Source organism: Theropithecus gelada, chromosome 4 (assembly GCF_003255815.1).
Source record: "Theropithecus gelada isolate Dixy chromosome 4, Tgel_1.0, whole genome shotgun sequence".
Lineage (NCBI taxonomy): Eukaryota > Metazoa > Chordata > Mammalia > Primates > Cercopithecidae > Theropithecus > Theropithecus gelada.
Window position 1 is genome coordinate 30,798,233 of NC_037671.1, and position 12,341 is coordinate 30,810,573.

At 35.6% G+C, this 12,341-nt stretch overlaps 1 protein-coding gene across 1 annotated transcript; it reads left to right on the top strand.

Annotated features, from left to right (window-relative positions):
• Positions 1-11,207: 11,207 nt before the first annotated feature.
• Positions 11,208-12,137, top strand: LOC112623692 (olfactory receptor 2B6). Its single transcript, XM_025384297.1, is given in 1 exon segment — positions 11,208-12,137. A coding segment is annotated over 1 exon segment (930 nt).
• Positions 12,138-12,341: the final 204 nt, after the last annotated feature.

Here is a 12,341-nt window from a genome sequence, read left to right on the forward strand (position 1 = left end):
GCTGGCTGATGCCAACTAGCTTAGGCAACTATCCAGATGTTGAGTCCATCTTCCATAATGGATAGTCCCTGGTGGACATTAAGGTGTAATGCAAAGTTCTTCACACTTATACTAACTTCCATGTAACCATCTACATACCCTGTTTCAGACAAAGTGGTCTCAGATCTTCCATTCTTGCTCCTTAATTAATCAGCCAGGCCATTTTTTACCTCCCATTATATTCTTTCTTGGGTCACTTCTTTCTTCACACAAAAAATAGATGGCCTAGTTCACTTCCCAGAGTTCTTCCCATTGGGAAGATTTCTCACCAATGTCTTTAGGACCACTCATGAGTGGTGTTGTAGTGTAAAAGCAATCCATTTTCAGCTCCTGTGAACACATTGGGCTGACCCCTCTATGAGCTATGTATGAGCTTTCTTCTCTACTGCAAGCTAGTTATTAGCCACCCCCAATTTCTGCCACAGACAGACATAGAAATGAACTGAAGGAGAGGTCCCAATGCAAAAAAGATGAACATATAAGACCAGGTTCATGAAGCTTACTTAGACTGCCAGCCTTGCTTGTGCCCTGTCCAGGATATACCATTTCCATCTAATATTGCATTGCTAACGGCCCACCCAACCTTATGATTTGATGTATCTGGACAGAACCCAGCTCATGATGGGCAGTTCTTGCCTCATAGTTACTTGACATCATGTGGTCAGACTCTAACTCTACAATGCCTACTAGCATGTCATAAACTGGTTTTACAAACATTTATAGTTCTCTATTTCAGATAACTTTAAGAACTCTAGGGGTCTACACTGCAATTTTACTATTGGAGTTTAACCTGTGGCTTCACATGATGCCTAGAGTTGTGGAATACTATAATTATGTTGCAGTCTGGAATTTCTGAAGAGCCTTTTCCTGTTCTAGGGCCCACTCAGAGATGGCAACCTTCCCTATTGGTAAATACGTTGGAGGAGTATCCAAAATGCATTTACAGCTGAGGCTGCAACTCACAAAGTCTTATGGGGAGCTTAGGAGCTAGGCTGGCCTTTCAGAGTTTTCCCAATAGAAGCAAAGAAGATGAGTCTTTGTAAACTGTGGAGGAGGTAAAACCTTGGCCAAGGCATTTCCCTATGGCCAAAGAAATTTCTAGGGATGATTCATCGGTCATCAGTATCTTAGGACCTTGGGGATGAGTGCCTTGGCCCTGAAGATGTTATCTGGGTGGAGCACCATAGTATCTATTAGAGTAGGTCTGTAGATCAAGAGGAGCTGCATCCAAACGCAATGCTGGTCATAGGATCCCGGACTTTGAGGCTGATGCCATGATTGGACAGATTTTTGGGGATCATGGAAAGAAGTAAGCATATTTCTTATATGAAAAGATTAACTATGATAGATTGATTATAAAAATATTTCTAATTCTATAACCCTCTCTGTATTTATGCCACTTACAATGTAACTTTGTAGCATCTCCCATCAAGAAGTAAAGTCTATTCCCTGAGCCCTTGAATCTGAGTTGTTTTGTGACTTCTTTGGTCCACAGAATATGCCAGAGGCTTTGCATGCTTCCAACTCCCTTTCATGCTTCTCCAATTTTATCTTAAGAACATGCTCAGGATAGCAAGGTGAAAAATGACATACACTGAGTAGAGCTATTTTAGCCCAATTTTCTCAACTGAGGCTTCAGCCAAGGCTAGCAAAATTATTGTGCCAAACTGTATTGTCCACAGATACATACATGAGACTTGAGGAACTGAACCACTCAGCTAAACCAGGGACTTCTAAGCAAAAATGATTATTTTTGGATGTCCCAGGGATTTTGTGGTTATTTCTTCCATAGTATTTTGAAAATACTATGGTATACGAAAATACTATGGAAAATTCATAGTATATTGAAAATAGATAGCAGATACAATTTATGACCCCTTTTGTAGGGCCACCATAATTTAAATACCAAATGTGATAATGACATTGCAAGAAAGGAAAACTAGGGACCAATCTCTTGTAAGCCTAGATATGAAAATCCTAAACAATTGTTAATCAATTTTATCTAGTGTTATACAAGAAGTATAGCATATTGCACTGGTGGTGTTTATCACAGGATAGAGTGGTGTAACATCTGAAAATCATTTCATACTATTTATCAATTAAAAAAATTTTTGGCAAATCTCTATAGATTTGGACAAAGCATTTGATAAAATTAAATGCCTATTTATTTTTTTAAATCTTAGCAAACTAGGAATATAGTGAAAATTCCCTTAAGCTCATGAAGAATACTTACAAGAAACCTGCAGCAGACATCATACACAATTATAAAGTATTGAATGAGACACAGAGGCCCACTATCATCACTTCTTTTTGGCATTATACTGATGGTCCTAGTTTGTGTAATAAGACAAGAAAAATAAATAAAATACACTAGAAATGGAAAGAAGTATAATTATCATTTTTTCCCAATGACATGATTGTATGGGTTCAAATGCAAAAGAGTCTACATAGAAACTATTAGACTAATTAAATGAGTTCATGAAGGTCACTGGAAAACAGATCAATGCACAAAAATCGATTATATCTATACATATCAGCAACAGACAAATAGTAAAATGAAATAGGGAGATAATTTGATCAAGATTTTGTGACAATAAAAATGACAGATTTTACTACTGGAGGTATTTTTAAAAGGAAGCCTCAAAAGAACACTTTCATCTTTGTACCCAAATAACTTCTTTTTGATAATTGCAGCATCAGATTAAGGGAATCACTCTTTTGACTGTCCTTTCTTGAAGGAAACCTTATTGTTGTCTTCAGTTACTTCAGATATTTCTCATATCACGTGATCTTACTATTCACTGCTTTAAAATCATTATTCTTATGAATTTCAGTATGGAGCATTTTATAATTGTAGTAGAATTTCAGCCTCTTCCCACACCACCCTCATTTCCTCTTAACGTGAGCCAATGTCTTCAGTCTTTTCTGCTGTTATAGAATTTCTTTTACAGAAAATACAACTGGCTCACCTGCCTTATTGATAGAGAATTTGATTCTAATTTTCAGCAAATTTGCAAGACAGAGCATTTTATATAAAACATGATGTTCTCCCTCATTACTTTTCCTTTCCACAGTGCATTCATCATTTATGTACATGAAAGAACTTATTTCCACTCAATAATTTTTGCAAAACATTCAGTGCAAAGAATAGTATAAAGTATATTTCAACCAAATACAGGCATCAGAATGAGATAAATATTGCTAAGGATTTATTCAGTTCTCCCACTAAAGCATTCACACATTCCTATGCTTTCACAAACTAGAATACTATTTCTAAGGCCAATAAGATCTGTAAGGTTCTCGATCTCACACCTTTCCAAATTTTCCTATGCATTTGTATCTAGCTTCCATTCTTGAATCCTTGCTTTTTGGGGGCCTAGCTAGACCCTGCCCTGAACTCTACGTATACCCAATATACAGGCATAAGGTACCAAAATTACATTTATGAAAATGTCTAAATTATTCCAGAATCATGCCACTCTAATTTTGGGGGCAGTAACTAAAATTGGTTGAGTCATAATATATCAGTTCATGGAAACCTATCTAATCCAAGAATGCTCCAAGTTTTATCTGAGCTTCTACATACTAAACATAATGATGTTGCTGACCTTCCCATCATAAAAGGGAAAATATAAACTAAGAATGAGGTTTGAGTTGAGAACATGTTATGTTCTCAGGTACCATTAAATCAAGCACAAATACCCATGCACATTTGTGGCAGTAGCCCAAGACCCTCTCTTGTTTTGCTCTGATACAGTTTTTCAAATTCTATATTCACCTAGTCTCTCACCTATTTAATACTTGGCGTTTCCTAAAGTACTATTAAAGGTTTGTCTTTCTCAATGCTCAGTTCCCTCTTACATACAAAGTTCTTCCTGAGAGCTAAGCCTGAGTTATCCAACCCCCAAGGCTAGTCACTAAAATATTACTGTAGCCAAGCCTATTTCATTCCGATATAAGGAGAGGTAATTGATTAGATGGTCATAAATTAATATACAAAATTATAATTATATTGTTTCAAGAGATCTTTCACTACTAATCAAGTAAGTAGTCCTCTGGGAAATTAGGGTAAACGGGGAGTGTTGAGTTTGGCAAGAATCATCCTTAAGCATTAGTCAAAGAGGAGAAATTAAACTTGAACAAAAATGTAGATTCATAGTAGATCTAGGTTTCCTAACAAATTATGTTAATTTAGGAAGTTTGTTTAACCTCTCTAAGCCTCCATTTCCACATTAAAAAAAATAAAGTGTAGCAATTGTAAGGATAGAAATGTAAGGATACAAATGTAAGACATTGTAAGGATAGTAAACATTGATATTATTATTAGTAGTAGTATTAAACTGCAGATTCTCCCCTGTTTCCAGTCCCTTGATAACTGAGCATTATTTCTTAATTTTTCACTTTAAGGACTACTGAAATTTTTTAGTTTATTTACCTTGATTCATTCTGCAAACTAAAGATTTGTCTTTATTTTCTTATTTGTTTAACCCTCTGTTTTTTGGTGTTTTTTTTTCTTTAAATACTATTCCCTTTACTTAAATTATCTATTATAAGCATTTATGGGAAAAAAGAAAATTCAACATTATAAACATTTTCCCCTGATTAATCCCGCCCTCATGCTCACTCTTACTTTCAGTGATAAGCACTGTTACTAGTTTGGGAAGGTTTTAAATGGTATGCATTATTTTTTGTAGATTACATCTTACTCTTTTTCCCTGGTTTACTTGATGCCCCTTCCTTCTCCCTTCACAGCTGTCAGCTTCTGCCCTCTTCAGATTGCCCACATGAAGGAGCTAATAAGTATTCTTTATTATTCTTCACTCTCGTGTAATTCATGCAGGTGCACAATACATAAAGTTATATTGAGAGCATTTTAGTCATTGTTTATGTAATTAAGATCATGTTATTTATTCCTTTTTACATCTTCATTTTCTCACTCAGCAACATCACAGGCAAATACTTCTGGATTAGGTTAATTACTTAGTCAATTTCCTATTGAGAAACTAATTTTTTCTCTACTTTGGCCACCACAAACATTGCTACAATAAAAATCATTGTTTCTATGATTTGTGTACTGGTAAATTTTACTCCATAGGATAGATTTCCATGAATGGCATTGCTATGTTGATGAGTAGAATATTTTTTTCAAGATTAACTGCCCTATTTATTTCTAAAATGTCAGTGACACTTTGAATTTCTAACCATAATTTATGAGAGCCTTTTCCCTTCAGCAACATTAGAAATAGGAGTTACTGCTAGTTACATTGTTTTTTCAGTCTGATAAGTGACTCATCATTACTACTTTAATATATTTGTCTGAATACTTGGGAATTTAAAATCATATATAGATTTTCTATTCTGAGTTCACAGTATATATATGGTCATATCATTTAGCATTTTTTCAATTGTGTTATTTGTATTTTTCTTGGGCTTTATAAAAACTCTACTTATAGATACCAACCTTTTTCATAACCATATGAGAAAATATATTTTCTCATATCTACTCATCCTTAAAAGCTGATGAAACTACATATTAGAATGTATAAAAACAAATCCTGTATAGAAAAAACTATAGAAAAATATAAATCTTTTTTTAATCTTGGAAAAATATCTAGGAAATTACATTGAACTGAAGAAGAGTTTTTTAACTAAGGCTAGAAATTCAAAATCTATGAAAGAAAAGAAACCTATTTGGATATATAATGAAGAAAACTACTTTATGTAAATCAAGGTAAAAATATTTCTACATCAAATTAACTGGAAGCCTATTTTATTGCATAATAATTGACCTCAGGATTTCAGAGTTAATGGACAATTTTCTGTGGCTTGACAGAACTTGCTTAGTAAAAAGGAAACAAACACTCAGTTTGGTGGCACAAAATCCAGACTTTATTTGATAAAGTATTTTAGTCCCTACTGTCATTCCCTTTTGTCTCAGAAACAATTGAGGAGACAATCCCCAGAGAAAGGGCATTAGGGAGAAAATCTAAACTAAAATGAAGTATCACGTCACAGAGATCTCCTCCTTCTCTCTTCCCATCAGGTATCATGGTCAATTACCATAAACCACATGAGGATTGTTATCTTCCCCTGTAAGCCAGAGCACACTCAACATTCGAAAATAAAGTTTCCTATCCCTCTCATTTATTTTGTAAACCTGGTGAGGAGAATTCTGGAAAGACGAATAAATACCTTCATACTTGGTAATATAATATCAGAAAAACATGTCGGATTATCTGTAATGCTTTGTACCTACTCTCATATTTTCTAAATTAATCCTGAATGGAGATCTTGTAATTTGCCACTTACAGAGTGAAACAAGGGAAAAGTGAACAAACTTCACCATATCAGTTTTACAATTAATAGCTTACGAAGAGGTTATTGAATCTGCATGCTTCCATTTCATCCTATTTGAATTTAAAGCTTCTTGGACACACAAATCATCCTATCACTAATGCTTAAAATAGAGGTAGGTAGAACACATTTCAGAAATTTATTATATAAAACTTGCTAAAATTTGGGTGTTTTGAGCACTTATGGACTGTTTATGATTATTTCACTTAGAAAAATTTGACTAAGGCTCCAGTGTCTTAATTCCATTTATTTGTTTTATACTACTATTTGCAATGTTTTGTTAACTCTACTGGAAATTAAAACTTTAGAGCAGAGCAGTCTTGGATTCAAGCCTTCTGTCTGCTATGTACTAGCCTGCGAAAATAATCTCTCTGAACCTCTAGATTCAGATTTCCACCTGAATAATTAACCTTTTGTGAAACAGACAAAAAATATTGGCAAACTTTTCATCTATTCTAAGCCAAATTGCACTGTTGTGTGAAAAAATTACTCCTAGTATTTATCCTTATACTCCAGCAGGAACATGGGGGTTCACTGTAGTATTTTTAAAGCTTTTTATACATTCTCAGAGGTATGATAATTATAGAAAACTTAGAAGCAAACAATTTTTATATCGAGTGGAAAACAGAAAACTCTGGTGTTACAACAGATTAAACTGCTTCCCAAAGTCATTGAGTAACTTGCCCAGTTGTGAAGTGACTTAGTAGCAGCATCTAAACTACAGCTGTTGTCATATTTCTTATCTCAATGCTCATTCCATAGTAAACAGCTTAAAATAAAATTTTCAGGACTTTGCTGAACCTCATTATTCTGAATCCTCTGTCAGCCATGTACTGAAAAACTTCAGTATGTAGCTGATGGATGCAATCCCAACTAATATACAAGCAAACGGGTGGTGATTGTATTTATTTGGGCAATAAAATTGAAATATCCTGAGTTATATGTAGATAAAAGTTCTAAAAGTCCAAATAAACCTTTTCAGCTCTTGCTTTTTACAATACTCACTTTCGTTTTTGCTTTTTTTTTTTTTTTTTGAGACAAGGTCTCTGTTGCCCATGCTGGAGTGCAGTAATGCAATCATATCTCATGGCAGCCTTAACTTCCTGGGCTCAAACAATCCTCCCACATCAGCCTCTTGAGTAGCTGAAACTATAGGCACATGCTACTACACCCAGCTGATTTTGTATTTTTGGTAGAGACAGGGTTTTAACATGTTGCCCAGGATGAACTCCTGGACTCAAGCAATCTGCCCTAGTTTCCCGCTGGGATTACAGGCAGAAGCCACTGCACTTGGCCCAATACTCACTTTTTCTTACCTGCAGTTGTAACACAGTTGCTATGCTATCTGATCCCTTTTGTCTCGCATTATTAAAATATGTTCCTATCTTGACCAAAGGAAAGCTTGTTAACTCAAAATGAGAATGATATCTTCCGAAGATGCTGTAAACAGAATTCTATTCAGGACCAGAGGAATAGATTGTGTAGCCTTTTGAGGTGTCAGCCATGACTGGGCACCACCATCAGCACAGGTGTGATCCGTGAAACAACTGGTTATGTTATCTGCAAGGATTTCCGAGATACAAGTTTCCTACTTGTTTCCATTGTTAACAAGTCCTTCCAATCCAATGACAGTGATAAGAATAACAATTCAAATTACTTGAAACTTCTGTGTGCAAGATAATATTTCAACATTTTTTTTTTTTGAGATGGAGTCTCACTCTGTTGCCCAGGCTGGAATGCAGTGGCACGATCTCAGCTCACTGCAACCTCCATCTCCCAGGTTCAAGTGATTCTCGTGCCTCTGCCTCCCGAGTAGCTGGGACTACGGGCATGTGCCACCATACCCAGTTAATTTTTGTATTTTCAGTAGTGACGGGGTTTCACCATGTTGGCCAGGCTGGTCTTGAATTCCTGACCTCAGGTGATCCACCCACTTCAGCCTCCCAAAGTGCTGGGATTACAGGCATGAGCCACCACGCCCAGCCAATTTTTCAACTTTTTAACAAAAGTTCTCTTTTTTAGAGTGGATATGTATTGAGGTTACTAGATATTTGAAAGATGGGGAAATTTTGCCCCAAAAATGAGCAGAGCAGAATATAAGAATGAGTTGCACGGCAGTCTCCCCAGTACTTTTCTTCTCCTGCAGGAGAAATTTGGGGCAAAATTTCCCTTACTGCTGTGGATCATGGACATTACCTATAACAGAAGTGCATTTAATACTTTTGTAATTGCTGAACCTCAGTGAGAAAGGGTGAGAAGTTAATTGAATTCCTCCCTTCTAGAATTGTCATTAGTCAGGGCTTCTTGGAGAGTTTGTTTTTGGCTGAATTCTAGGCAGAGAAATGCCAGATACAGGGCTGGTCAGGGAAAGCCACTGGCACAAGTAAGGAGAAAGCATATGCAGTGTCCTCAGTGATGAGGTATCTCTTGAACAATAATTTGAAAATTATTTTAGTCTCCAATATTACAGCTAGAGAGACTTATAACTTATCACCCAAACATGAACCCTTTTGAAGATTGAGCGGTTCTATTAGTAATTGTGTCAGAACAGCAGGAGTAAACTCACAGTCCTGGGCAAACTGAGATATGCAATCAGTCACCCTAATTATATAGACTGAGGGTATTTTCCAACACTTGTTAACTCAAGGAAATTGTGAACTTGTGAAATTTCTTTCTATGGATTCCACTTGTTCTGCTTTTCAGAATTCCTATAATGAGTGGCAACCCTTTTCGATTTTTTTTGTCAATAAGATGCCGAATGCCCAATGCCCCTGCAGTCCAGTCTTCAGAAAATGTCCATGTAGATTAATGTAGATTCTTTTTTAAAAATCTGTTAAGAGATAAAAGTCTAAATTCATATAAGATTGTTTCAGTTATAAAGTCTAAAGCAATGCTTGTCTTTATAGTAAAACATACAGTATGAATGTGTCCTCACTTAAAGTAATTATGTAATATATAATAATTTTTATTAATAAAAGGCATTATAATATTTATTAAAAATTAGAAAGAGCAAGGATAAAGTCAAATATCAAAATCTGATTTTTCTCCCTCTTTCTATTTCCATTCCCCAGAAGTAACAACTTTTAACACGTCTGTATCCTTCCAGGTAATTTTATACATATATGAATATGACCAATATATTATATTCCCTTATGTAAACACAGGGACGCATGCTAAATACATGTTCAGGAACTTGTTTTTTTCCTTGAGGATTTGAGTATTTTTGTACATTTATAGCTATATCTGAATTTATATCTATACCACATTCCTAATTTTATTGACAGCTGCATAGCATTGGGACTCATTTGAGAGGCTATAAAAGCTTTCGCTCCCGTTCTATACTAAGAACTGTAGAATAAGTGAGCAAAATTAAAATACATATTGAATAATAATTTAAAATTTGTGATCTTATCCTTAAACTTACACTTTTACACTAACAAAATAATAATAAAACAATAGAGGGTGGCGTTAGCAAGATAGATGACTTGGAAATTTTTAACGGGTAGCTTTGACTTATATTAGTACTTAGCAAATTTAGGACTCTGAACAGCCTCTGCCTTGAATGTCTCAGAGTTCCTGTATCATATGATACTTTCATTCACATTGCTGTGTGCCATTATGCCAGGCAATTTACATTAAAGATCACATTTATACTTCACATCAGATAGTTACTATTATCTCTGTTGTTAAAGTTGATGGTATTGGAGCTGTGGAGAGAATAAGAAGATAAATTTTAACTCACAGAGTCATTTTTTATTGGCAACCCTAGGACATTTAGAGTTCTGAAAATCATACATAATTTTTCTCTGAGCATCAGAAGATGACTACAGTTCCTTTTGTCTACACTTTGTACCACTATCCCAGGAAGGCACTATTATACTCATTTTATAGATGAGAAGCTTGAAGCTCACAAAGAGTAAGAAATAATCCCAGGAGGATGTAACTAATGACTTATTTAGTAGGGACATGGACCCAGATTATCTGCCTCCAAATTCCATGCTAATATCTTTTTATTCTGATTTGATAAAGTCCTAGAAGGCAAAAGATGTTTCCTTGAGATGTGTCTAATAGCTTGCTAAAGCCTATATGTATAGTTTTTGAGGTGGTCTAAATAATTTTAATTGTTTCACGTTGTATGTTCCCACTGATAAGTGGGAACTAAGCTATGAGGAATGACACAATGGACTTTGGGGACTTGGGAGAAAGGGCGGGAGGGAGCTGAAGGATAAAAGACTACACACTGGGTACGGTATACACTGCTCAGGTGATGGGTGCACCAAAATCTTAGAAATAACCACTAGAGAACTTATTCATGTAACCGAACACCTCCTGTTCCCCAAAAACCTATTGAAATAAAAAAAAAGTAAGAAACTAACAAATTCTTTGTTTCAGATGACAAGACAGTTTCCTTAGCATTGAGAAATTAGAGTGAAAAAAAATGTGTTAGGGATTATGACTGAATCTAAAAATAGCTATCTATGTGGAAAGTATTAGAAAGATTAACCAAACGACAAAAGATCAAAGAACAAATTTTGTGATAGTTGTTTAAATCAGGAATCTACTTTTTACATTTTAGCTTTCACTTTTGCAGTGATGATACAGATATAAAAAGATTAAATTTTAGAAATACTTTGGTAATTATGAGGATTTTCAGCTGTATATTTTTCATGTTATAAAACAAGCAATATCAATTCTGTAAATATCTTCAAACAGGTAGTAAAATGACTATAAGTAACTGAAATAGTCAACAAATGGGTGTTAATTGACTTCCTGAATTTTTCTGTTTCAGGAAACCAAGACTTGAAACATTAATCATGAATTGGGTAAATAAGAGCATCATACAGGAGTTTATTCTGCTGGATTTCTCAGATCGACCTTGGCTGGAGTTTCTACTCTTTGTGGTCTTCTTGATTTCTTTCGTCATGACCATCTTTGGCAATCTGACCATTATTCCAGTGTCACACCTGGACTCCAAACTCCATACCCCTATGTATTTTTTTCTTATCAATCTGTCACTCCTGGATCTTTGCTACACCACATGTACAGTCCCACAAATGCTAGTAAATTTATGCAGCATCAGAAAAGTAATCAGTTATGGCGGCTGTGTAGCTCAGCTTTTCATATTTCTGGCCTTGGGGGCTACTGAATGTCTTCTCCTGGCTGTCAGGTCCCTTGATAGGTTTGTAGCTATTTTTCAGCCTCTCCATTACTCAGTTATCATGCACTAGAGACTCTGTCTCCAGTTGGCAGCTGCATCCTGGATTACTGGTTTTGGTAACTCAGTGTGGTTGTCTACCCTGACTCTCCAGCTGCCATTCTGTGACCCTTATGTGATAGATCACTTTCTCTGTGAAGTCCCTGCACTGCTCAAGTTATCCTGTGTTGAGACAACAGCAAATGAGGCTGAACTATTCCTTGTCAGTGTGCTCTTCCATCTAATACCCCTAACACTCATCCTTATATCATACGCTTTTATTGTCCGAGCAGTGTTGAGAATACAGTCTGTTGAAGGTCGACAAAAAGCATTTGGGACATGTGGTTCCCATCTAATTGTGGTGTCACTTTTTTATGGTACAGCTATCTCCGTGTACGTGCAACCACCTTCACCCCGCTCCAAGGACCGAGGAAAGATGGTTTCTCTCTTCTATGGAATCATTGCACCCATGCTGAATCCCCTTATATATACACTTAGGAACAAAGAGGTAAAGGAAGCCTTTAAAAGGTTGGTTGCAAGAGTCTTCTAATCAAGAAATAAGAAACATGCAAATGATAAGCTTTGCTAAAGACAAAATGTTTACTTAGCTTACTAATTTCTCTGCAAGTTGTCCTACTTTTGTCATTACTGTAGAGAACAATTGTAATCTCCTTCAAATAAAATTTCCTTGACGAAGAACTATATTTGCTTCTGTTGCCGAAATGTTTTCATTGAACAAGCCCCCAGAATTGAC